The sequence below is a fragment of the Astyanax mexicanus genome, chromosome 12, assembly GCF_023375975.1.
Source record: "Astyanax mexicanus isolate ESR-SI-001 chromosome 12, AstMex3_surface, whole genome shotgun sequence".
Lineage (NCBI taxonomy): Eukaryota > Metazoa > Chordata > Actinopteri > Characiformes > Acestrorhamphidae > Astyanax > Astyanax mexicanus.
Window position 1 is genome coordinate 3,917,502 of NC_064419.1, and position 26,095 is coordinate 3,943,596.

The following is a 26,095-nucleotide window of genomic DNA, read 5'->3' on the forward strand; positions in this document are numbered from 1 at the left end:
CCTCAACTCTCCTGTTTCCACCAGAACTGTCCGTCACCACAATACATTATGTTTCTGTTTCTTTGTCCAAACCCTCTATATATAAACATATATATGTATATTTATGTATATAAATCTGTAGTTAGCTATTTATTTATGTGGGCGTTCCTTATTTTCATTTCTAAAAAGGTGGCAACCCTAGGTAGTGGTGTTATCCACTGCGCCACACCCACACACCTTTAGCCTCTCATTAGTGACATGCATGGTGAAGTAAAAAACACACAGGCTTTTCTTTCTTTATTTTCCTAATAAAAAAGGGAAACATTTAAACATTTAAAAAGTTTTCCATGACTAAAATCGATCATTTACATCTTATCTGGCATAACACTTGACATCATCACTGGTCGAAACTGCCACGAGCGTAGTTACAGAAGACGTACACAGCAGAGGAATGTGGGTAAAAACATTCATTGAATGGGTTAAAACTTGACGTCCCCTCTTTTCTTATTTAAAAGAACATTAAAAGAGCCTTTTAGGGGACTTCAGTCTTCAGATCACAGAAGATGCTTATCTGTAATAAAATTAAAACAAAATAAATAGCAGAACTCCTTCTAAACATCACATCCTCTAGTTTTTTTATCCTCGTAGGGTTTACATTATGAGACGTTATGTTATGGATGATGTTCTGGATGACGTTCCTTACAGCATCATTCAACAGTCGCATGAGTGCCTTTCTATACACACATTAAGCCCCAGTTTAAATGGGTTTTAAAGTAGGTTACAGTGTCAGAATAAAGGGATATGCACTACAAACCATGTCATTTCAGGACCTGGATTAATCTCTGTGTGGAAAAAACAAACCCCCACCTTTAAAAATGACTCAGGAGAGAACCGCTCAACCAGTGCAATCCAATGCAACGGTCATTAACCTTCAAAAGCTGCAACACGCAAAAATTAAGCTTTGTTTTTGAGTCGAGGGAAGTGGAAAAAAACTGCGCCTCCTGATTTGGCCATTGTGTGCTGTTGGTCCCCAGTGAGCGAGAGCAAGAGTTTCATCATCACTGCACACAACATGGAGAGTGTGTGTGTGTGTGTGTGTGTGTGTGTGTGTGGGGGGGGGGGGGGGTGGGGAGTGTGTGTACATGTGTGTCTGTCTCTCTTTTTCTTTCTCTCTCTCTCTGTTTGTGCTTTAGAACCTCATATACATGTGCATATGCAAATAAACCTACAAGGAGAAGTACAAGAGTGTGCTTATATATTTGCACGTGTGTGTCTGTGTGTGTCTATGTATGCACTAAAACAGTGAGGGAAAATAAAGTGCTTAAATTCTGATCCCATCAAAATTATTCATTCATTCATTAATTTTGTTATATTAAATGTGTTATACTAATGCTATATATATAAAAAAATAAACATATATTTATGTAGTGTGAGAACCAATGTGTGGTGTGTGGGTGTGGCTTATGCTCAGGGGAGGGATTTATTTAATTTAAAAAAATTATGAAAAAAATTATGAAAAACAAAAAAAAAAGTAAAAAAAAAAAAAAAAACTTTGTGGATTTATATGTGTTTGTGTGTTGTGGTCATAAACAAAATAATAACAATAATAAAAAAAAAAGATTAGTAATGGCCACTTTTGAGGAAAAATAATATAGAAAAACAATTGGTGGTGTGTGTGTTGTAAGTGGTTGTGTACCATCCCTGTTAACATCCTTGTGTGCGTTTGTGTGTGTCTTGTGCGCTTGTGTTTTTGTGAAAGAGGGAAAGAGAAAAAGAGAGAAATAGAGAGAGTGAGAGAAAGAGAGAGCGAAAGAGTGAAAGACAGGTCTTCCCCCTGCAGTAAACAGTCAGTGTCTCTGTATTCTTTGCTGTATTAAGGGTCAGAGGTCAGAGGTCAGTGTTCAGGCTGTGTTCAGGGAGAGCGATCAGCGTGTCTGAAAGCTGCAGGACGTCTCGAGCTGGACTCAGAACAGTCTGGGCGAGGGGGTTCCTGCTGATGACCAGCTGGAGCTGATCTACTGCCTCGGACATCAGCGGCACGGCCAAGCAGCAGTCGAAATCCCGCGTCCTCACATGATTCACCTGAGAGAGAGAGAGAGAGAGAGAGAGAGAGAGAAAGAAGATGCCTAAGCTCACAAATGTATCACAAGTCCTGCTGGAAAATGAAATCTGCGTGTCCATAAAAGTTGTCAGCAAAGGGAAGCATGAAGTGCTGTAATATTTTGTGGGAAAATATATTTTAAATTTAATTTGTAAATCAAGGGAGCAGAGTCTGGAGAAAGAGTGGAGAGACACACAGTCCAAACTGCTTGAGGTCTAGTGTGAAGTTTCTACCAATCAGTGATGGTTTGGATAAAGAGACATGTCTGTCATCTGCTGGTGTTGATCCACTGTGTTTTATTATCAAGTCTAAAGTCAGTGCAGTTTTGTTTTCCCACAAAGTCTTACAGCAGTTCATTCTTCCCTCTGCTACTGACAACTTTTACGGAAATACGGCCTTCATTTTCCAGCAGGACTTGTGGTGTACTGTATATTAAATTAATTAATAATAAAGTCCTAATTGTATGTCAAAGAGAAAGAGGGCATGGTGAGCCAAAAAAAAGCTTAAAAAAATGATGTGGGGTTGAGTGATTCAAAGTGCTAAAATTATTATTATTATTATTATTATTATTATTATTATTATTATTGATGGTTATTGTCACACAGGTCCCAAGCATAATAAAATTTCCCTTCTTTGAAACATGGTGGTGGTAGTTAGTCGTATTTAGTTGCAGTTATTGCTGCAAAAGGGGGAAAACACATCAGATACTGAATGCAAATATTCACATATTTTTGCCATGTAAAAATTGGATTTTTCCTTAATAAATAAATTACTAAGTATAATATTTTGTCTTATTTGTTAAACTGGGATCTCTAAACTACGTTTAGGAATTCTGATTATGTTTTAAGTCATATTTATGCAAAAATACATAATACAGAAGATTCTAAAGGGTTCACAAACTTTCGAGCACCACTGCTTGTGTGGGATATTGCCATTGGGCTATCCATGTTCCACCCCAGGAGGCATCCTTTCATCGAAGACACTGGTAACTTAGACACCCTTATAAACTGAAGTAGGTCTGGTTTGTGTATATTGTAATCAAACTCAGTCCCAACACTCAAGCTTACCTGCAGAATGCGGTCGTAGGGTCGTAATCCCGCCTGGTCTGCAGGACCATCAGGACGGATCATGTTCACATAGACCCCTTTCTCCAAAAGACCATCAGACACACTGAAGCCAAAATCCCTGCTGTCCTCATCCTTCTTCAGACTGATCTGAGTGAGAGAAAGTGAAAGTAAGAGAAAAAGAGAGTGAGATTAAGCGGTTTTGACTTAAATTTTTAAAAAACTGTCGTCTAGTACGGCTGCATGATATATCGTTTAAGCATCGTCATCGCGATGTGTTCATGCGCAATCGTCACATCGCAGGACGTGCAATATCACTTAAGGCAATTAAATCAAACACGTAATGTTGTAATGTTTTGATTCTTGACACAAGAAGAAGTAGATACACAGCGCTGTCTCTGTGTCTGTGTGAGTGACAGGCTGCTGCTGCCTGAGAAGCGCAAGGGTGGGGGCTGGAGTAAACACGAGGTAACCACATGGCCTCCATCCACATGGTTGGGATCGTGCTTGTAAACGTGAGCACGTGTCGAAAGCTGTGCACCTCAGTCCAGCTCAGTTTTGCGCAGATATTTCCAGTTACAGCTGAATTCACAATTTTAATCTCAGAAAAATGCTCTTATTTACCTTTTAAAAAGCCATTTAAATGCCTGATTAAAGGGTCGATTACTGTTGTTTAGCTGTTTTCCTGTTGTTTAGCACTGGCTCAACTCTTAATCAGTCCTGACGCAAGACGGGGCACGGGTGGGGGCGGGGCTGGTGACATCATTGCCCCTGCATTGTTTAATATCGTGATATATATCGTTGAAAAATTTTTGCAATGTAAAATTTTTCCAATATCGTGCGGCCATAATGTGGACATTCCCCAGCCATTTCTTGAGGTAACAGTACATAATTTTAATACTGCCGTCTCATGGCTTTTGGTGTGTCAGTGTAAACTGCCGTAAACAACTGGCATTGCGAATGGCTGTTGTCTGTTAGCTGACGTAACAGAATTGGCAGTTTTAATGTTCTCCTGCAAGCGTGTTAAGCTATCCAATGATTTGTGTTAGTGGCAAATCTTGAATGCGGCAAATGCGAGCCTTGAGAATGGCCTAAACTGCAGTTAATGTAGTGAATTAAAAGTAAATAGAAAACAGGAAAAGCAGTAGTAGTTAATAGTACCTTGAGTAGCTCTAAGTGTGTGGCCTGGCCCAACTCCTTCAGTTCCATACTGTTCTCACAAGCCTGCTTAGATTCCATTGATGTAGAATTGAGCCCACCGTCATTACACTCCTCACTCTCATCCCCCAAACTCAGAGTGCTCCCGGACATGATGGTGGCCTGCAAGTAACATATAATGAGAACATATATAGTTGACACAATTAAGATGCATTTATGTAGACATTCAGGTTTATCTTCATCATCAGTATTCATCCACTCCAACCACATTTCCACACCCTGGGTTACCAGGTGTAGAACACAGCAGCTGACATGTTCAAGCTGGCTATTTTTCAGCTAAACAGGTAATCACTAAGCTTCAGTAAGGTTGCTAACCACAGCTAAAAAAAATCATAGCACCACACCACTAGCATAGTAAAGACTGGCACTTTGAACACTAAATCGTATCTCTTATCTACATAGTAGCTACAGGGTAAGGCTAGTCATCACTTTCCGCATTGTTTCTTAATCCGGCAACTAATGTGAGCTTTGTGTCTGAGGATGAGAGGGTGGGGTAGAAAACTTTTATCCAGTGTTTGAAAATTGGACTCATGAGGCCATTTCAAACAATTGCTCACATTTATTATTGATTGTTCTGTTAAGAAGAAAGTACATACATTTCATTGCAAATTTCCCTGCTGTGCGATTAATAAACAGTTATTTTGTGCTTATCTTATCTTATTTGAAGCTGATGTTTGTAAGTTTTCAGAGAGAATGAATCCGATTCCAGGTTATGTTCAGTCCGAAAGAGAGAGAGCGCAGTTACGGAGCTCTCTCTACCGTTCAAACGCCAATCTGATATTAATCCAGGAGCTACTGAGCTCTGAGGTTCCCCTTCTGAAGTCTCCATTGCTCCACCAGCCGCTCGCGTTCTGTAAAACTGAGCCGGATCCTCATTTAGAGGCTGTAGGCGTGACATAAGTACGTAAAGACGCGTAACGTGGCCAGAAGAAGAACTCCAGCGAAAAACGACCCGACGCCCCATTTAGAATTAGAATGTATTATTATTATATATGTATGTTCTATTCAGAATATATTAGGCTTAGCAGGAATGCACAAAATAATATGGACTGCTACTTTAGCTTGAACAGATTTACAACAACAAAATAATTACAAGACTGTGTAAAGTAAACAAAATATACTCAATATATTAATACAAATTTTAGTATGTTAATGAAGTGCTTTCTTTACCTCCAGCTCTCGGAGAATTTCTGATTGGCCGCATGTCTCCAGGTCCTGCAGGGCTTGCGACCAATAGCTCTCCTGATTTTCCCCTTGGCAGCGTGTGGGACTAACAGATCTGTGTCAATGCAAAGCACCCTGGGTAATGCGAGTGCAGGTGCACTCTGGGAGATTGAGATCTCTCTCTCTCTTTTTTTTTTTTGCCTTTATTTTCTCTATAGCTTTATATAACCAAACACTGAAGCACACACTCTGTAAGATCTCCACCACAGGCATGAGGAAGATTATATAAAAGCAGAAAGAGGACACACACACACACACACACACACACACACACACACACGTGGCTAAAGAAGCCATGGCCTGTTTTGAGACGCGGCGAAAGCAGTGGGAAACGGAAGCGATAGAAAAGATGAAGACACCGGGGACCCATGGGTGATTAGTAAGGCAGATGAGAGACAGAAAACCTGAGGAGGAGAGAAACAGAAGAACTGATAGAAAAGAGAACAGACAGCGTTGTTTTTCTGTGCCGCACATATGGCTATTAAAATATGCAGTCTGGCACAGAAACTACACGATTAGCCAAAACATTAGCAATATTAGCAAAACTACCGTATTTTTTGGACTATAAGGTGCACTTAAAATCCTTTAATTTTCCCCAAATCGACATTGTGTATTATGTATGAAGTACAGAGTTATACAGGAGTTTCAGTGAAGATTCTCCAGCACCGAGATTGGAGCATTATTAGCATTAGCCGCTACGTGGGGCAAACCGCTAGCTGAAAGCACCCTGGCTTAGCGGATCACACAGGGTTCCTCAATATAGCGCTGTTGGGCAGCATTTACAAATGCTAACCAAACCTAGTGCTGCTAAGAGCTGCTAAATGCGGCTAGCGCTGCTGCTAACCTCACTTCTGAAAATATTGGAAAACTAAACTTCCTGTTAATAAACAGAAGCGCTTTTCTCGCCCAAATAAACAATTTTTCAGAAGATAAATCTGTGTAAATTCACACCCAGCGCTTGTTTTACTTTAAGAATTACAATATTGTTTACTTAGGTGCTTTCCCCAGCTTCCCTATTAAAAGGGAAATATGGAGACACCCTTGTTCCTTACTAGTGTCGCTTAAAATGTGCCATATATGAAAATAGACCAGAACATTCAGGCATAGGCATTCATTGATAGTGTGCCTTATAGTCTGTAAAACATGGTACATTGATGAGCCAAAACATTAGCACCAGTGAAGGTGAGGCCTCCATAGATCACATCAACCACATTTGGTAAGTACTGACCACTGCATACGCCACCACAAACACCTGCCTGATGGTTTAAAAATGCTCTGTCCCATTCAGTCATTTTCAAATTGAAGTGTCTAAGGTTGACCATTTTGACAATTTTTTAAATCAAATTCAAGAACTGATTGTTCTGTTCCCGTGCAATTTCAAAATCCTACACTTTGGCAGAAGCCACTAAAGATGAAGAAAATCAATATTTTTAACTTCACTCGTCAGTGGTGCTAATGTTAAGGCTGATTGGTGCAATAACCAACACCTAAAAAACAGGCCTATATACAGATGGGAAATACACATTTCTCTGGATGACATTTCTGTATCATCTTCTCTTAGTTTTGTATCAATTAATCCAATGCCAGAAACAGTGTGATGTGAATACAGACATACTGTAAACGTACACCAGAGAAAAGCTGTATCCCCTCCAGCTAGAGCAGCCTTCAGCATCAGCTCTGTTCTCTTGGGTTCAGCTCTTAGAAAAGTGAATTATTTTAATATGTACTTGTTTTGTTATACATATACAATCTTTATAAGCAAGATGGTATGACTCAGTGGAGTTCTATGGAAAGACTTACTTGCTTACTTAAGCATCCTTGGATTAATGGAGAATAGAAGACAGTTCTTTAAAAACCAAATGTGGATGGTAGATACACTACATGGACAAAAGTATTGAAAGCTTTTATGACACCCTAGTCTAAATTCGAAGACATTAGTGTGGAGTCGGTCCCCCTTTGCAGCTCAAACAGTAGGTGTGTAGCTCGGTACAGAGTCAGGTACAACAATGGTAACCCTTGTTCTTCCTTTACTGGGGAGATACTGATGAGAGCCAGTTTCATCATAACGTTTTTAATGGTCTTTGCAACTGCACTTGAGGATACTTTCAAAGTTCTTGAAATATTTCAGCTTTGACAGACCTTCATTTCTTAAAGTATTTTTTTTATTTCCTTTATTTAGTTGAGTAGTTCTAGCTTCTTATAATCTGGATTAGAACATTACTCAAATAGAGCTATTATTCACTGTATACCTGTAACTCTACCTCTTCACTACTTTCCTTTAACTGATGCTCTCCAACTAACATTAGGATGCAGGAAACTCAAGTAATTAACTCTTGATGAGTTCAGCGCAGCTGTTAACTGAAATCCTGAATTCCAGGTGACTCTACCTCATAAAACTGACTGAGAAAATCCAGCACAGATGTGCAAAGCTGTCTCTATCTAAGCAAATATAAATATAAAACATATTCTGTTTTGTTTAACACTTTTTCATAGTCTGAATGACTTTTTAGTATTGATCTACAGCAAAAAAGAACATTTTAAAATAATAAAAAACACTAAATCTAAGATCAACCTGATTCCTCTTTAAATTTGAAACACCTGAATTCAGTGATTAAGAAGAGTGTCCCAATACTTTTGTCCATATACGTCCACAACTCAAACAGCTACTCTTTGAGCCATAATAAGGATGATCAGGATTGTCAGGATTATATTGAGGTGCATACCCAAGAGAAAGCAGATCAAGCCATGAACTGTAAATGAGTGTTAGTGTAATTAAGGAAGCGCACAGCGTGTTCTAGCCAGCCTGTACATGAAAGCGGTGGGAGAAACAGGAAAAAGACTGAAAAAAGTACTGAATTCACTACTAAATTTACCTCAACATTTCTAAAATGTATGAAATATAAGTCATATAAACTTCAGTAATCAATAAAACAATATACGGTGAGCAGTCTTACCCACAGTATTTCCAGTCTTCCTCTCCTAACCTCCCATCATACATCGCAGTATGGTGGGCTTGTCTCCTTGAGACCATTGGACTCCTGTGATTGGTCCGTCTCCACTCTTCTGGATGGACAGCCATGTTGGACCCTCTGTTCATGTACGACCCTGCGAACATGAAAGCAAAACGTCAAGTATCTCATCAGTGTTGAGATAATAAGGGTATACAGAGTCAGAAACTACAGTATAGTACAGTATAGAGAATATTTAAGGTGGTATTATGTCGGAATTGGGTTTTTTTTAGCTCCTGGGCTTCCCCTACAGGTGGGGAGTATAATTCACTTTTACACCACTACTGTAAATATAAATTAAACTTTGAACACGACCTTATAAACTGAGATTAGCTGAGATTAGTTTACCACAGCTAACTCAATAATGTTAAAATTATTCATCTTAAGCTCTATTATAATAAATAGTGCCATCATTCTGAAGTAACAGGTATCTAAAACATCACTGTCCTAGGAGGAGAAGAGGGCTGTGTCCCAAACACCATACCATCAATGTCCATCAGTAATTAAGAGCATTTAATGCATTTCATTTGGAAATTAAGAGACTACAGAATATTATATAATACCAATTGGTATATTTTTGGCAGTGTGCCAAGTCCTGCTGGAAAATGAAATCTGCATCTCTATAAAAGTTGTCAGTAGCAGAGGGAAGAAGCATGAAGTGCTGTAAGATTTTGTGGGAAAACAAAACTGCACTGACTTTAGACTTGATAATAAAACACAGTGGATCAACACCAGCAGATGACAGACATGACTCTCCAAACCATCACTGATCATCAGTAAATTTTACATTTCATTTGTAAAGTCTGGAGGAAGAGTGGAGAGACACACAGTCCAAGCTGCTTGAGGTCTAGTGTGAAGTTTCCACCAATCAGTGATGGTTTGGAGAGTCATGTCATCTGCTGACAACTTTTATGAATTATGGAGATGCAGATTTCATTTTCTAGCAGGATTTGACACACCGCCCACACTGACAAAAGTACCAATTGGACTTATATAGTATTCTATTTTTCTGAGACACAGATTTTAGTGTTTTTCACTGACTGTAAGCCATAAAAAATCAATAATAAACAAAATAAATGCTTAAAATAATTGAATTTCTAATATAAAGTAACTTTTTATTCTATTATATTCACCTGTATAGTGCTGCGTATTGTTGTTGTCGTCACCAGAGATTATGTGTAGTATATGTGATTTGAGACAGATCTGTAAATGGTAGTGTGTGAAGAGAACTGCTAAATGAGCTGTGTGTGTTATAAAAAGCGGATGAATTAAACGTGACAGTGCGTGTGTTTTCTTCTGGATGGACAAATGGATGTAAGAAATTCTCCCCTGCTGCCTGATTTAGAAGACTAGCGCTAAAATTAACTCTCAGATTTTTTATGTTCTATTAACCTGAGTTGGCCCCAAATTTATCTTTAAAATCCCACTTATTGACCTTAATTAGCCTATTAATAATTAATCAGCCCAGGTCCTCCTCACCTTGGTTGCCATAGCAGGCATCGAGGGCGGCGCTATCCCAGGAGTCCATGGCTGAGTCCAGGCTGGGGGGCGTGGTCATGCGGCGGAGCTCCGAATACTTACAGCGGTGAAGAGAATCAGAGCGCTCATCTTCAGTGTCACTCAAACAAGAGCCGGCCCTCAGAGGACTGCCCGCCTCAGAGTCCAGAACAGCTGAGAGAGAGAGAGAGAGAGAGAAAGAGAGAGAGAGAGAGAGAGAGAAAGAGAGAGAGACACACAGAGAGACACATTCGGTATTTGTAAAAGAAAGAAAAATATTTTCTCACATGCTGTGTTCGGGAGTATGTACATTAAAAATGCATGTAAACTTGGTAAAGAGATCTACAAAATTAAGAGACCACTTCAGTTTCTGAATCAGTTTCTTTGATTTTGTTATTTATAGGTTTACGTTTGAGTAAAATGAGCATTGTAGTTTTATTCTATAAATTACAGACATTATTTCTCCCAAATTCCTAACATAAAAAACTATTGTCATTTACAGCATTTATTTGCAGAAAAGGAGAAATGTCTGGAATAACAGAAAAAGACACAGACAAAAGTTCATATTCATAAAGTTTTAAGAGTTCAGAAATCAATATTTGGTGAAAGAACCCTGTTTTTTAACCACAGTTTTTCATGCATCTTGGCATCATGTTCTCCTCCACCAGTCTTACACACTGCTTTTGGATAACTTTATGCTGCTTTACTCCTGGTGCAAAAATTCAAGCAGTTCAGTTTGGTGGTTTGATGGCTTGTGATCATCCATCTTCCTCTTGCTTGTATTTCAGAGGTATTTTATTTTGGTAAACTCAAAGAAACTCATCATTTCTCTTATTTGTGTATGTGTATATGTGTGTGTGTGTGTGAGTGAGACTTACGTTCAGCTCGTTTTTTGATCTTCAGTGTGACTGTATCTCCTGCAGTCTGTAGCAGGTGGATGGCCTCACTGAGCGGCTTTCCCTTTAGACTCATACTATTAATGGCCAGAACACGGTCACCTATGTGAAGAGCCCCAGTTCTACACACACACACACACACACACACACACACACACACACACACACACACACACACACTACTAAATAAATACTAATAAAAGCAAGAAAATGCAGAATAAAGTGATTAAACATTAAAAATCAGATATACAATACTCTGTATGGGTAAAAAAAAAGAAAGTTTTTATTGCAAAAACACTAATGATGTGAAGTCAGCAGTGTTTTTTGTTTGCATTTATTTGTATATATTAATATTTATATTTGCATTTTTATATATGTGTTATTTATATTTAATGTTATTTGTATTTATTCTTATTTTTACAGTTATCTTAAACTGTTGGGCCACACTGTATATCCTCTATAAAAGAGAAAACTGTCTATTCTAAAATGTACTAAAAGCTAAAAGAAAGCCAGTGTAGAGTTTTATGAATTTTGTCCCTTCTTGGGTATTTAATATCCACATGGTGTTTAAAATACTACAGTCACATTTATGCAGTCATTGTATTTTTTAAAGACACAAACCTAAATTGTACAAAAAAAATTAATTATGGAGAAAACTAATTTCCATGATGCATCAAATCACTACGAATAATTGATGATAATTCAAACTGAGAATTACAACTCCAAATTCTGCTAAGTGGGACACGTCTGAGACTGTCCACTAGGTGTCGTACATGAGCTGCAGAGAGTCAGGCTCTGCATCAGATGGTAAACAGCTCCACCAGTGGGGAAAGTAGGAGAGACATATGGGAGAAATATAAATAGGAGCAGAGAGCAGCAAGAGCAGTAGGCCCTCAGGCACATCCTGTGTGCATGTGTTTGTCTGTATGCAGTGTGTATGCATATGTGTGTATGCGTGTGTGTGTGTGTGTGTGTATACCTGTGTGCGAGGCCGTTGCGGGTCAGGCTGGAGATGAGGATGGGGTTGAATGGTTCCTCAGTGCCGGAGATGGTGATTCCCAGAGGACCTCCATGTCTCTTCAGCTCCACAGTGAAAATCACAGAGCCAGAGGACTCCAGCTCATCTAATAAACACACACACACACACACACACACACACACACACAAAAAGTTATACAGGTGCGTCTCAAAAAGTTACTTTATTTCAATAATTCAATTCAAAATGTGAAACTCGTATATTATATAGATGTATTACACACAGAGTGATCTATTTTAAGCGTTTATTTCTTTTATTGTTGACGATTATGGCTTACAGCCAATGAAAACCCTAATATCAGTATCTCAGACAATTTGAATATTATATAAGACCAATTGGTACATTTTTTGGCAGTGTGGGCAGTGTGCCAAGTCCTGCTGGTAAATGAAATCCACATCTCCATAAAAGTCGTCAGTAGCAGAGGGAAGAAGCATGAAGTGCTGTAAGATTTTGAGGGAAAACAAAACTGCACTGACTTTAGACTTGATAATAAAACACAGTGGATCAACACCAGCAGATGACATGTCTCTTTATCCAAACCATCACTGATTGGTGGAAACTTCACACTAGACCTCGAGCAGTTTGGACTGTGTGTCTCTCCACTCTTCCTCCAGACTGCTTCCTTGATTTACAAATGAAATGTAAAATTTACTGATGATCAGTGATGGTTTGGAGAGTCATGTCTGTCATCTGCTGGTGTTGATCCACTGTGTTTTATTATCAAGTCTAAAGTCAGTGCAGTTTGGTTTTCCCACAGAATCTTACAGCACTTCATGCTTCCCTCTGCTACTGACAACTTTTATGGAGATGCGGATTTCATTTTCCAGCAGGATTTGGCACACTGCCCACACTGCTAATGCTTTGTTAGAAAAACATCAAGAAGACTAACTAACTAACACACACACACAAACAAACAGAACAAGACACACACCTAAGTTATCCTCGTCCTTCTGAATGCGCAGTCTGACCATGTCCTCGGCCTGATGGAGAATAGCCATCGCCTCCTCCATTCCACAGTGCTCCAGCTTCACATTATCTATAGCCAGCAACCGATCACCAGGCTCCAGCGTACCTGTTCTGCACACACACAGAAAATATGTACACTCATCATTAGAATTTGATTTTTACTCAATTTAACACTGATAAATTTTTACATTTTTAATAACTGTACAACCACCTTAGAATAATATCTAATTATTGACTTTATTTCAGTAATTCAGTTCAAAAAGTGTTTTTATTGGTGATGATTATGGCTTACAGCCAATGAAACCCAAAAATCTGTGTCTCTGAAAATTTGAATATTATATAAGACCAATTGGTACTTTTGGCAGTGTGGGCAGTGTGCCAAGTCCTGCTGGAAAATGAAATCTGAAATCCGCATCTTCTTAAAAGTTGTCAGCAGCAGAGGGAAGCATGAAGTGCTGTAAGATTTTGTGGGAAAACAAAACTGCACTGACTTTAGACTTGATAATAAAACATAGTGGATCAACACCAGCAGATGACATGTCTCTCCATCAAACCATCACTGATCATCAGTAAATTTTACATTTCATTTAAAGTAAATCAAGGGAGCAGAGTCTGGAGGAAGAGTGGAGAGACACACAGTCCAAACTGCTCGAGGTCTAGTGTGAAGTTTCCACCAATCAGTGATGGCTTGGAGAGCAGATACAGATTTATATAAAAAAGATTAAATGAGGTTTACCTGTGAGCAATGCTGCCTCTCTTAATCTCAGAGATGATCAGAGGCCTGCCTGCCTTTTTGCTTGCTGTAAATATTCCAAAACAACAAGAAAATAACATGTTATATTGTTATACATCACTGGACACCTGAAATAGCTCACACTATGCATCTACACAGAGCATTACACCATGATTTTGTGCATCATTAAGCAACAGCGCCACCTTTTGGTCATTACTCACCGCTGATAGTAATGCCCAGCTCCACTCCTCGCCTCTTCGGCAGCTTCACTTGAAATGTTCCACTGCTGGGGATAACTGATTCTGACAGAGAGGAGACAGATAAAGCAGATTATAGTCGCTGTTATGCAGAACTCTAGTATCTCTATTCTTGATGTTTTTATTTGATTTTTTTTGTCAAAATTTCATGATAAATGGACCAATAGAAATGCTCCAATAGCATAGAAAATACAATGGAAACGGTAACACCACATATACTAGTGCATCTCAAAAAATTAGAATGTGATTGAAAAGTTATTTTATTTCAGTAATTCAGTTCACAATGTGAAACTCATATTTTATATAGATGTATTAAACTGTTTTCTTTTATTGTTGATGATTATGGCTTCAAGCCAATAAAAAAAAAAAAAAATTTGAAAATTTGAACCCAAGAAAATTTTAATATTATATAAGACCAATTGGTACTTTTGGAAGAGTGCCAAATCCTGCTGGAAAATGAAATCCACATCTCCATAAAAGTTGTCAGTAGCAGAGGGAAGCATGAAGTGCTGTAAGATTTTGTGGGAAAACAAAACTGCACTGACTTTAGACTTGATAATAAAACACAGTGGATCAACACCAGCAGATGACATGTCTCTCCCAAACATTTTGAACTGAATTACTGAGATAAAGTCACTTTTCAATGATATTCAATTTTTTTGAGTTCACTAATTCACTAATATACACATTACATATACTTTTAATCAATGGAAGTATGGAACAACTTGTTATGTAAGGGTTAACCAGGTATTTTTGCTAAAATACAGGCTCACACTGGTTTCCTAAATATAGAAAATGCAGCACTGTTCATTACTTACCTGCAACATCAAACTCGACTTCAAGAGTGACCTTATTGGCCAGAGCTGCATCTCGAAGAAGCTGATTGGCCTCTTCCAGCGTTCCGTCCTCAGTAGGAATTCCATTTATGGACAGAATTCTGTCCCCAGCCTGCAGCACCCCACACCTACAAAACCAATCAGGACAACAGAAAAACTCATATGTTGAATGTAAATTGATAGATTTGCACTGTATATTGACACCATAAAATGTCAAAGTTTCCAAAGAGTCACAGGAAAACTAATACATGTATATTACAAAAAAGGTGTGGTCAACAGTCCAAAGCACTGCCGCTATGATTGGGAGATTTCTGGTTCGAATCCCGGTCATGCAGCTTGCCATCAGCTGCTGGAGCCCTGAGAGAGCACAATTGGCCTTGGTCTCTCTGGGTGGGTACAGTAGACGGCGCTCTTTCTTTCCCCTCATCACTCCTAGGGTGATGTCGATCAGCATAGGGCATCTGTGAGCTGATGTATCAAAACAGAGTGGCTGCGCTTTCCTCCGAGAGCGCTGTGATGCTACTTTATAAAAATGTATTTAAAAAAAAATATACAGTTTTAGCATTTTCCCACTGCGTCGTCAAAATAAAAATATGTAGCATGTATGACCATCATTGTGTAGCCATCCAGTTTTGAATCATTTCAGCTTTTAGTCAGAGCGAACCTCACCACTGGGGTCCAATCAACCTCACTGCCCTCTGACACACAAAACGCAGGGTCAGGTTGTGTGTGTGTGTGTGTGTGTGTGTATATTGTGCATTTGGCCATGTGCATGTGTACAATGTCACATATGTGTTCATCTCTCCAATCATAAACATTTTCTAATGACAGTTGACAGGAGCAGAGGTCACTCTCTCTCTCACACACACACTTTTGCTTGTTAAATTCTCTAAATAATAATAAACTCTAAATTTATAGCATGATCTAATAATAATAGCAGAACAGGTTTATGTATATGTTGTGAGGTGTTATATTGTGAGTAAGGCTTAGTGAGTAACACTGACTAATTTGAGTTGGATGCCTGATTGAGGGTGCCCGGTGGGTCAGTATTATGTTTATCAGTCCTTTTAAGAAATTAAATACATTTAGAAATAGAAAAATAGAAATTTAAGTTTCTTAGTATAGTAAGAAAAAAAATGTTTTTTTCATATTTTTTTATTCAAAATTTCTACAGAATTTCAACCAGAAAATAAACAAAACCTTTAAATTCTTTTTTTTTTTTTAATCTTTTTCTATCTTTTATCTTGAAACAAATATAATTTGAACTAACTCTCAGGTATAATTGTTGCACAAAATGAAAATGTATTTTTCCCCCTGAAATAAAATTAAATAAATAAAATTAACAACTAAAAATTAACTAAATGAATTTCACTAAATTAAACTTTAATAAATGAAAAAAAAAAAAAAATAAATAAAAGTTTCATACCCCATATGGAGGGGGGGGGGGGGGTCATTTTCAAAGTTGTGTGGGTATTTATCATTCCTCGATCCACACAGTGTCACGTGTGTGGTGGAAACACATCAAAAAGGCTTTAATTACCACCAACAGTGGACAGTGCAGTCAGTGGTAATGATCATGACTGGTGGTGTCTGGCTGGAATTGTACTTTTCTTTTTACACTGTTGATTTTATAAGAAACTACAACATGTATGAGCAGGTGTCCCAATACTTTTGTCCACATGTATCTATGACCGTAATGGATTGCTGGGCAGGGATACTTTAGAACCAAGGTCAGAGCCAGTGTGTTACTTTATGGGTATGTCTGCATGACTGCAGGTGTGTGTGTGTGTGTGTGTGTCACCTTTCAGCAGGTGTGTCTGGCTCTATGAAGCGTATGCAGGCTGGTGCAGACAGCGGCTCAGTAGCGAACACTCCACCCTGCAGCTGCAGGCCAAACCCAGTGAGCGGATCACCCCTCAACACCACCTCACCCACCTCTATATGCACCACCTGACCACCCACGCCCACCGTGCTGGAGGACAGAGACACTGCAGGAAGAGAAAAAAATATATATATATCTTATTTTACAGATTTAACACAAATGAAATAACCTAATCTAATTATGCTACAATTAAAAGTGCACAGAAAAAAAAAATAATTGGCTTTTTTAAATGGAAACTTTACATAGAAAAAGAATGAAATGTAATTATCTTCCAATACAAGGTAATGTGAATAGTAAAAAAAAAATAATAAGAATAATAATAATAATAAATAAAATACTGGCACAATTAAAGCAGCTGCCATTTAATCCCTTAACAGTCATTGGCCTGTATATGGCCTTATGGTTGAAAGTGAGACAAATCCCTTTAAATTTCTGCAGAAAAATAACGTATTCACATTTTCAAAGGTTTAAAAGGTTTGAGAGCTTCGGAGACTCCTAAAAAACACTTGGAAAGGCTGAATTTTACTCTTAATACACTTAATAATTTTAGATCATTTTTAAGAGGAATCAGCCACAAATTCTGCATGATTGAAAATAGACATAAAATCTAGAAAACCTTAAAGAAATGAAAGATTTGGAGGAGAATGAAATTATTAATTTTTATTAAGGAAAATATTGATTTTAAAATGGGAAAAGTTCAGGAAAGTGTCAGTTTTATGATTTGTATTAATTACATTTTGACAATTGCATGTACTTTAATATTTTTCATTTTTATTACAATTACATTAAAAAAATTAAGAAATGTAGTAAGCAGTTTCGTGTCAAACATAAAACTATATGTAATGCCTAACAAGAAATCTTCAAGATATAGCTGTGTAATATCAAGCAGAAAATTGACAAAAATGCTGGCATGTTAAGGGGTTAAACATACATATAATAAAAGAAAAATATACAGATAGATGAAAGTTTTTGAGTGTGTGTGTGTGTGTATGTGTGTGTGTTTGGGGGTTGGTTAAGTGTGTTCTAAGGGTTAAGTACTTCATTAAGCCATCATAAAGTGTGCAATTAAAGCTGGTTAGAGCTGAGTGGAGGAATAAAAGCTTACAGGAGCTCTTGTGGTCTTTCCTCCGGTGCCTCCTCTTGGTGGTGTTGCTGCGGGGGCTGGAGGGGTACGGGGGCAGTGTGTTGCATGGATACGTGGCTGGATACGCAGAGCCACAGTTATAACTGTGAAAACCTGATGTTTGAGATGAGCTGCCTGATGCCACCGCTGTATAATAGATAGAAAACACACACAAAGATATACGGTTAGGTATGAAAAAACTTATGTCTCCAATAGTTGACACTTAAATGAGTAATTAAAGCAGCTTCATTCAAAAAAGTATTCTTCCACAGTTAAAGCTACAGTACTGCATATACAAACACATTTACACATGCATGTATGCAAAAATACAGGTTACTCACATCTGCGTATGCATGCACACACTGTTCATGGCCCACTCAGATATACACACAGATCTACAAAGCTGCGTGCACACACACAGGCATATGCATACACTCTCCTCTCATATATGCATGCATGCATTTACAGAACTTTTACATCTGCATGAACATACAGTTATACAGTAGCATGCATGCACAGACATACAGCCAGCCAGCCAGACAGACAGACCAGACCTCATATATGCATGCATACACTTACAGATCACTTATATCTTCATACACATATGGTCAAATAGCACACACTCATACACATATTAGTTGCATGCATGCATAGATACACATGCACAGTCTACTCACGTTACCTACTACTCACACACATGCCTTACATATGCACACACATACAGCAACACACACACACCTGCATATGCATAGACTTTTTACATTTTTACATATGCAGGTCTTTATTTGCATGCATCTTACATGTGCACATGAACATACAGCCATAAAAGAGCATGCATAAACAAACACAGGCGCATACACACACATTAGTTGCAAGCATGCATGCAAAGATACACATACACACACTGCCTATTTATACCTGCATACACACACAGAGACACTTCTCACATATGCATGCATGCACTTACAAACCTCTTACACATTCTCATACTACAAATATGGGCATATAATAGCATGCATGCACAGACAGACACAGACACACAAACACATTCCAATATTAGTTGCATGCATGCATGTATGTATTAAACACACATACACATACACAACCTACTCACATCTGCAAATGTATTTGCATACACATACATATATTTCACATCTGCATTTACATCTACATATATCCATACAATTATGCTAAATGCTAGACCAAACCTCTCTCTCTCTCTGTCACACACATACATACACACCCACACCCTCCTCATCTGTGTATGCATGCTCAGCACAGCTACTCACACAGCAGTATGCAAAGAGAGATGCATACACACACACACACACTTGCATATATCAGATGCATGCTAGCATAAATACATATACACACACACACACACACACACACACATATCTGCATTTGCATACAAACAGCTGCACACTGAATACACTCATCACAAGACTCACATCTGCAGTGGGAGTGTGTAGGGGTGGTGTTGTTCCAGGCCTGGGGAGTTTTGCTGTGGGGGGGTGGAGCGGGGGAACTGAGGTAGTTCACATTGGAGTCCCACTGACGCTGACTACTCCTCTGGACACGCACTGCAGCCAAACACACACACACACATACACACATATATAATATATATATATATATATATATATATATATATATATATATATATATATATATATATATATATATATATATAGAAACATAAATATGAAAAGCACAACCCTGTAAACACACATATATCTATATAACCAACACACAAAATAAAAAATTGTGACCAACACACAGAAACAGAGCTTCATACTGAGCTTCTCTCTCTCTCTCTCTCTCTCTCTTTCTCTCTCTCTCTATTTTCAGATGTTCTTAATGCTGAGATGCTTCTGGAAAACTGAGCCCTGAGCCCTCAGCTCACAGTTCACACTGAACACCCCCCAGGACAGGGTCTGAGAAGATTTTCCACACTGGCTCAGTGATCAGTGACATTAACATAGCTGTTTGGCTACAGGCTAACAGCTAACAGCTAACAGACACATGTTCCACACACACACACACAGCTCAGACAATCAGTTTCCATCTTCCTCTTTCTTACATTTGCTCACTAGCTTGGATAAAACTGAGAGCAGTGGAGAATAATGCATCTTTAAAAACCTCTCTGATCACTTAAAAGAGGATAAAAAACACTAAACACAAAACACGGGCATTAGGGGGCGTGGTCATCATAGTGGGAGGGGTTTGGACAGGGAGACTCTGTTGCACTAACGAGGCTTAATTAACCAAGAGGTGTTCCACATATTAACATATTAAGCAGACACCATCCACAAGCAGGGATTGGCTATTAAGCTATTAATCGCTCGGTTTTGCTCGGTTTCTCAGTTTAGAGGAGGATATGATTGGCCCAGAATTTAAAACAAGAGGAGGGGCTCTTTCACAAAGCGGGATTTCTTATTTTAACCAGATAATTTATGCCCAAAACCAAACCAAGTGTATCTAGAAGAAGAACTTAGGAGTTAAGCAAGTTTACAAATAAACCACCTTTTTAAATGTTGGAAAATCATCCCTGACTAACCTTTTAAAAAATCCTGCTCTGTGAAATACCACTAGTTTCAGCACTTTAGCTTGTTTTCTAAACTTCATCTTTAATTCAGACCAATGAAAACACAAATGGAGCCTGAGGCCTACTGGGGATTTGCTGCCCTAGAAATTAAAACACAGTCATTAATGTGACTCAAATACCCAGACTAAAAATGTGTTGTTTTATTTTTAATTTAGTGTCCTGAACTAACTCTTCCAAACACTGTGTCTTATATATATATATATAAGATATTATATATATATATATATATATATATATATATATATATATATATATTATCTTATATATATATATATATATATATAAAGGAAATGAACAGAGTAAGAAATTAAGATTTTGATGGAATCCAGTCATGGTGTTTCTTATTAGCATCTCTCTCTCCCTGTAGCTTTTATTCTTTCTCTCTCTCTCTCTCTGGATCCCTTTCTTTTTATATATTTTTATATAAAGAATATATATATATATTTTTTTTCCTTCAATGAAAAGAAACATGAGATTAGGAAATATAGCAAATAAACAGGATATGCAGACATTATCAGAGTAAGAAATAATAATTTTTTATAAACATATTATGTCTGTTGACTTTCCCTTAATCAAAAAAGACACCTTTTATATTTAATGCATACACACAATATATAAAATGTATATACATGTTTTCCTTCACTTGTTGCCACTTTTTCTTTTGCTCCCTTGCTCTCCTGCCTTTCTTCCATTGTGTCTCTCTTTCTGTTTTCTTTCTTTTTCTCCATCTTCTCTTTTCCTTTTTTTCTTTTCTTTATGTCTTCTACTCTTGCTCTTTTTTTGTATTTTCTTTTCTTTCTCTTTCTCTTTTTTATTTATATTACGTTAAATATCTCTCTTGCAAGAGAGCATGTTCCTTTTCTATCTATCACTCTTTTTCTCTTACATTTATTCTTTTACCTCTCTGTCTCAATCTCTTTCCAGCTTCATCTCTTTATATATAAACTCCCCCTGACTGGGGGAGAAGATCCTGAGGTCTGGTTATTGATTTTGCTGAGACACACCCACACTGATGGGATGCCTGAGCATACCTATGAGTGTGTAAAGCTGTGTGTGATGTATGTGTGCTGCTGGTGTGTATGTTGATTGTGTGTGTGTTTGTTTGCTTGAAAGCAGTTTTACTGCAGCTCATCTGTCATTTAGCTACTAATGTGCTAAAGCAGCACCCGCAGACTCGCTTAGAACGGGTCATTACATGCAGTTCTGAGCACGTGCCTGTGTGAGTTGTGTGTGTGTGTGTATATGTGTGTGTGTGTGAGTATATGTGTGTGTTTCTGCAGGGTAGGGGATGTCTTGCCATCAGTGTTCTGCAAATTAAGAATGATTCACTGCACGTGCACGAGAGACCCCTACAGCATCCCCCCTAAAACCACTTCAATCCCACTGCAGCAGCCAGAAAGGTCAAAGAGAGAGAGAGAGAGAGAGAGAGAGAGAGAGAGAGAGAGGAAATACGATGGAGAGGAAGAAAGAGGAAAAAAACGTTTAGAGTGAAAGAGAAAAAAAGAGAGTTAGAGTGAGAGGGGGAAAGGAAATAAAAGAGATAGACACACAGAGATAGAGGGATGAAGTGAAAAACAGAAAGAGAGAGAGAATACCGGTTTCGTGTAGGCTGTGCTGTGAAGGCAGTATCTCCAGTCTGGTGATGTCAGTGGAGTTGGCCAGCAGCTGCTGAGCTTCCATTAGAGAACAGTGTTCAGTGCTCATCCCGTCTATAGCCAGGAGAATATCCCCCACATGCAGAGCACCACACCTGAGAGAGAGACACAGAGAGAGAGAGAGAGAAGAAGAAGAAGAAGAAGAAGAAGTTAGAGAGACTGAGAGGAATTAAATTGTCATAATTTGTGCTGGACTAGATTGCTATTGGCAAAAAATCTTATTGCAATATTATATTGAGATAAAAATAAATATATGAATTTTTACCTGATTTCTCCAGAGGTGCTCAATGCACTTCCTATATTGGAAAAATTATGTTGGACAGATATAACATGCCTATTTCTATGGATGTACTGAAAAGAAGAATTTTTGGGTCGAATAAGCATATTAAAAAAAAAAAAATTACACTAAATTAAAGGACCATTAAGGATTATATATGCAATAAGCTCATTCCATTTATCTTATACAACATGAGCTATATTAGACTTGATAGATAGAATCAATTTTGCAGAGTTAACAGTTAGAAAATTCACCTTTGTTTGCACGGGTGTCGTAAAAGAGAAACCTGGAATGCTATGGACTGTAACTTTATTGTCTTTTGTAACAATTATAAATTCTTTTTGGGATTTAACAAAGATTGGGTTCGTATAAAGCTGACTGAGAAAGTCCAGCCAAAAAGTGCAAAGTATGTAAAATGAAGAATGTAAAATATAAAACATATTCTGGTTTGTTTAAGATTTTTTGGTTTACTAAATTGTTTTCTAAATAATTCCATATGCTTATCTTCATAGTTTGGATGACTTTTCATTCACTTATCTAAAATGAAGATTTTATATATATATATATATATATATATATATATATATATATATATATATATATATATAAAGAAAAACACTGAATTTAAGTGTGTACAAACTTTTGTCTGGTACCTACCCATTTACCTATATACCTGCATACATATCAATTAATCAACAAAGCAACCTTTCAATTTATCGGTCTATCCTTCTGTATAAGTAATTATCTGTGTATTCGTCTGTATTCTGTGTGTGTGTGTGTGTGTATTCTGTGTGTGTGTGTGTGTGTGTGTGTGTGTGTGTTTTACCTGTCTGCAACACTCGCATGTTTGATTTTCTGGATTGTAATGACGTGTTTGTTCCTGTAGAGGGCGGTGGTGAGGCTGAGTCCCAGCACAGAGCCACCGGACCTCACAATCTCCACCTGCAGAGGACCTGAGGACTGCTGCACTGAGTCTGTCCCAACACACACACACACACACACACACACACACAGTCAAACTGATGCACATGCAAAAATGCAAAGCTTGCATGGATGCAAGGATGATAGATGTGTGTTCATGGGTAAAACAATGGAAGCTGGAGGAAACCCACACGAAAACACAGGGAGACCCCCTGGGTTTAATGCAATTGTGTATGAATCTATTCCTTTACATATTGGTGTGTGTGTGTGTGTATATGTGTGTGTGTGTGTGTGTATGGCTCACCCATGACAGTGATGTCATACTCGATAAGGAAGAAGGCTTCCTGAGTGCTCTGCATCAGCAGTGTTAAAGCGTCTGCATGTTTCTGTCTATTCAGAGCCACTCCATTCACACTCAGTATACGATCACCTGCACGCAGAGTACCCTCCCTAAAAAAAGAGAAAGAGAGAGAGAGAGAGAGAGAGAGAAGTTGTTGAGAGTGAGAAAAAATGAAACAAATGAAAAATGTCATCATTTGTGCTGGACTATTGCACTATTGTCTTCTGTCTCACATATGTCTATTTGTGTCCTTGTTGTATTGAACATATAGTGTACAATACAATAATTATATTTCTAATTCTGTACTTGCTGTATATTTTGGGAAGGAGAGGAGCTATTGGCAAAAATTGTATATTGAGATACAGGATTCTATACCTGATTTCTCCAGAGGTGCTCAATGCACTTCCTATATTAAAATATAAAAAGTTAAAAATAACAACATAATTTTTAAAGTTAAAAATGATGTTGGACAGATATAACATGCCTGTTTCTATGGATGTAGACTTATTTGGCCCAATAAGGGCTGAATATTTAACACAATTTTTCTCAGGTTTTTTTTTTTATATTTCACACTAAATTAAAGGACCATTAAGGATTATATTTTCTGTAGTAACTCATAACATGATCAGGATGTATCATCCGATATTTAGAAAAGATGCTGCTGAGTTTAAGCACTGGCAGCTCTTGTCAGGGGAGCTTCAGGCAGTATTTTCTTATTTGAACTCTGTGGTACGTCACTGAAATCCTATTGCCAGATTGCAACTCTAGAGCTTTGCGTCTGGGAAAATTGTGAGGAACAGTGGCTTAGTGGTTAGCATGTTCGCCTCCCAGATTTGGGTTCAAGTCCCTATCTGGGTGGAGGTATTCGGTTTCCTCCCACAGTCCAAAAGGAGATTAGGTAAATAAATTGAATACTCTAAATTACCCAGAACAATTGGATACTGTAAAATGTCCTAGAGTGTGTGTTAAGGTGTGTGTAAGTGTGTGATTGTGTGTATGACCCTATGCCCATATATGGATTGACACTCTGTGCTGGGTCAACTCCTCAGTGCCTGATGCAGTCCTCGAGGTGGACGGTTGTTTCCGGTTGAGAGTACGCCGCGTGTGATTGGCTGCTGCTTCTCACCAGTGTGTGTTGATGAGTGCTGAGTGTAATTTAATAATCTATCTAATTTAATTTACTAATCTATACGTGTAATTTCATTCATTCATTCAGCAGTGCTTCTCCAAAGTCTAGTAGAAAAACATTTCTGGACAGTAGTGACAGTTACTCCAGATGTGCATAAACTCTGTTCAATTTCTTTCAATTTCAACAAAGGTACTTTGATATACTCAGCTTTAAATAACAATACTCTGGTCATATATGGCCAAATATATGGTCAAATATTTCCAGACTTGATAGGATAGATTGGGACGTGACCCTTTTTCAATGTTCATATTCAATTTTTTTTTCCCCAAAAAGCTAGACACACTTATACTGGATGTTTTTTTCTGAGATGTGAGTGCGTTAAGTGTGGGTTAGGGTCACTCTATTCTCTTCTGTTGTAAAGTAAGACGTGGCCTGGTGCGCACTCGTGCATTCTGCACGCAGTGGGACGGTTCTGGAAGTGCTTGTGATTATGGTAATAGAGGATATTCCATTAGCCAATGGGGACAGGTAGCTTCGCCAGCACTTAAAAGTGTGTGTTTGTCTGTGTGAGAAAGAGAGATCTTTGTCTGGTTTGGAGTGTGTGAGTGTTTATGGGTGTGTGTGATCTATTCCTTTAGTTCTGCAGTGTGTGTGTGTGTGTGTGTGTGTGTGTGTGCTGCAGGCTGTTTTCTGCCCTTCTCACTCATTATAATGCCATCAGATTACGCTTCAGCTAGCACAAATGCCTTAGAAACCAGCTCACAGGCCTAAACGCACTACACACACACAACCAGACTACACACACACACACATACACACACATATAACCAGACTACACACACACAAACAAACACACATAACCAGACTACACAATCACACACAATAAATACTAACATACAATCTCACACCCACTGCATTTTAACAGTGCGTACACAAGCAAACACTCTGGACCCAACACAATTCCCTCACCACACACACACACACACACACACACACACACACACACACTGCACACACTGCACATACACACACGTCACACAGTCCGAATAATTCCACATTATCTGGACACACCGCTCCAGTGAATAACAGGGAAAAACAGCTCATTCTGGACAGTGCAGACTTGTTGTGCACACACACACACACACACACACACAAACACACAGACAGAGACACACACACACTTTCTGACTCATTCTGCTCTCACCTGTCTGCAGGGCCGCCGGGCCTGACGTAGGTCACAACTAGAGGACGTGCCTTATGCCAGTCCTCATGAAACCCCCCTGAAAAACAAACAAACACACACACACACACACACACACACACACACACACATAAATACATTGAT

General features: G+C 38.3%; 1 protein-coding gene across 6 annotated transcripts in view; it reads right to left on the bottom strand.

The window, feature by feature from the left end:
* Positions 1 to 263: 263 nt before the first annotated feature.
* Positions 264 to 26,095, bottom strand: part of grip2a (glutamate receptor interacting protein 2a) — a 56,825-nt gene continuing 30,993 nt past the window's right edge. For 4 of the 6 annotated variants that reach the window (XM_049486196.1, XM_049486197.1, XM_022670870.2 and 1 more), the window contains 19 exons: positions 25,955 to 26,030; positions 23,586 to 23,731; positions 23,187 to 23,334; positions 22,024 to 22,178; positions 19,272 to 19,403; positions 17,803 to 17,967; positions 16,617 to 16,803; positions 14,798 to 14,943; positions 13,944 to 14,024; positions 13,726 to 13,789; positions 12,955 to 13,100; positions 11,967 to 12,111; positions 10,970 to 11,109; positions 10,074 to 10,265; positions 8,541 to 8,691; positions 5,533 to 5,641; positions 4,306 to 4,464; positions 3,148 to 3,294; positions 264 to 2,061 (listed from right to left, as the gene is read on the bottom strand). In XM_049486196.1, coding sequence (XP_049342153.1) covers positions 1,867 to 2,061; positions 3,148 to 3,294; positions 4,306 to 4,464; positions 5,533 to 5,641; positions 8,541 to 8,691; positions 10,074 to 10,265; positions 10,970 to 11,109; positions 11,967 to 12,111; positions 12,955 to 13,100; positions 13,726 to 13,789; positions 13,944 to 14,024; positions 14,798 to 14,943; positions 16,617 to 16,803; positions 17,803 to 17,967; positions 19,272 to 19,403; positions 22,024 to 22,178; positions 23,187 to 23,334; positions 23,586 to 23,731; positions 25,955 to 26,030 — 2,684 coding nt within the window. In that variant the 3' untranslated portion in view covers positions 264 to 1,866. The other 2 variants (XM_049486198.1, XM_049486200.1) reach the window with 2 other exon arrangements.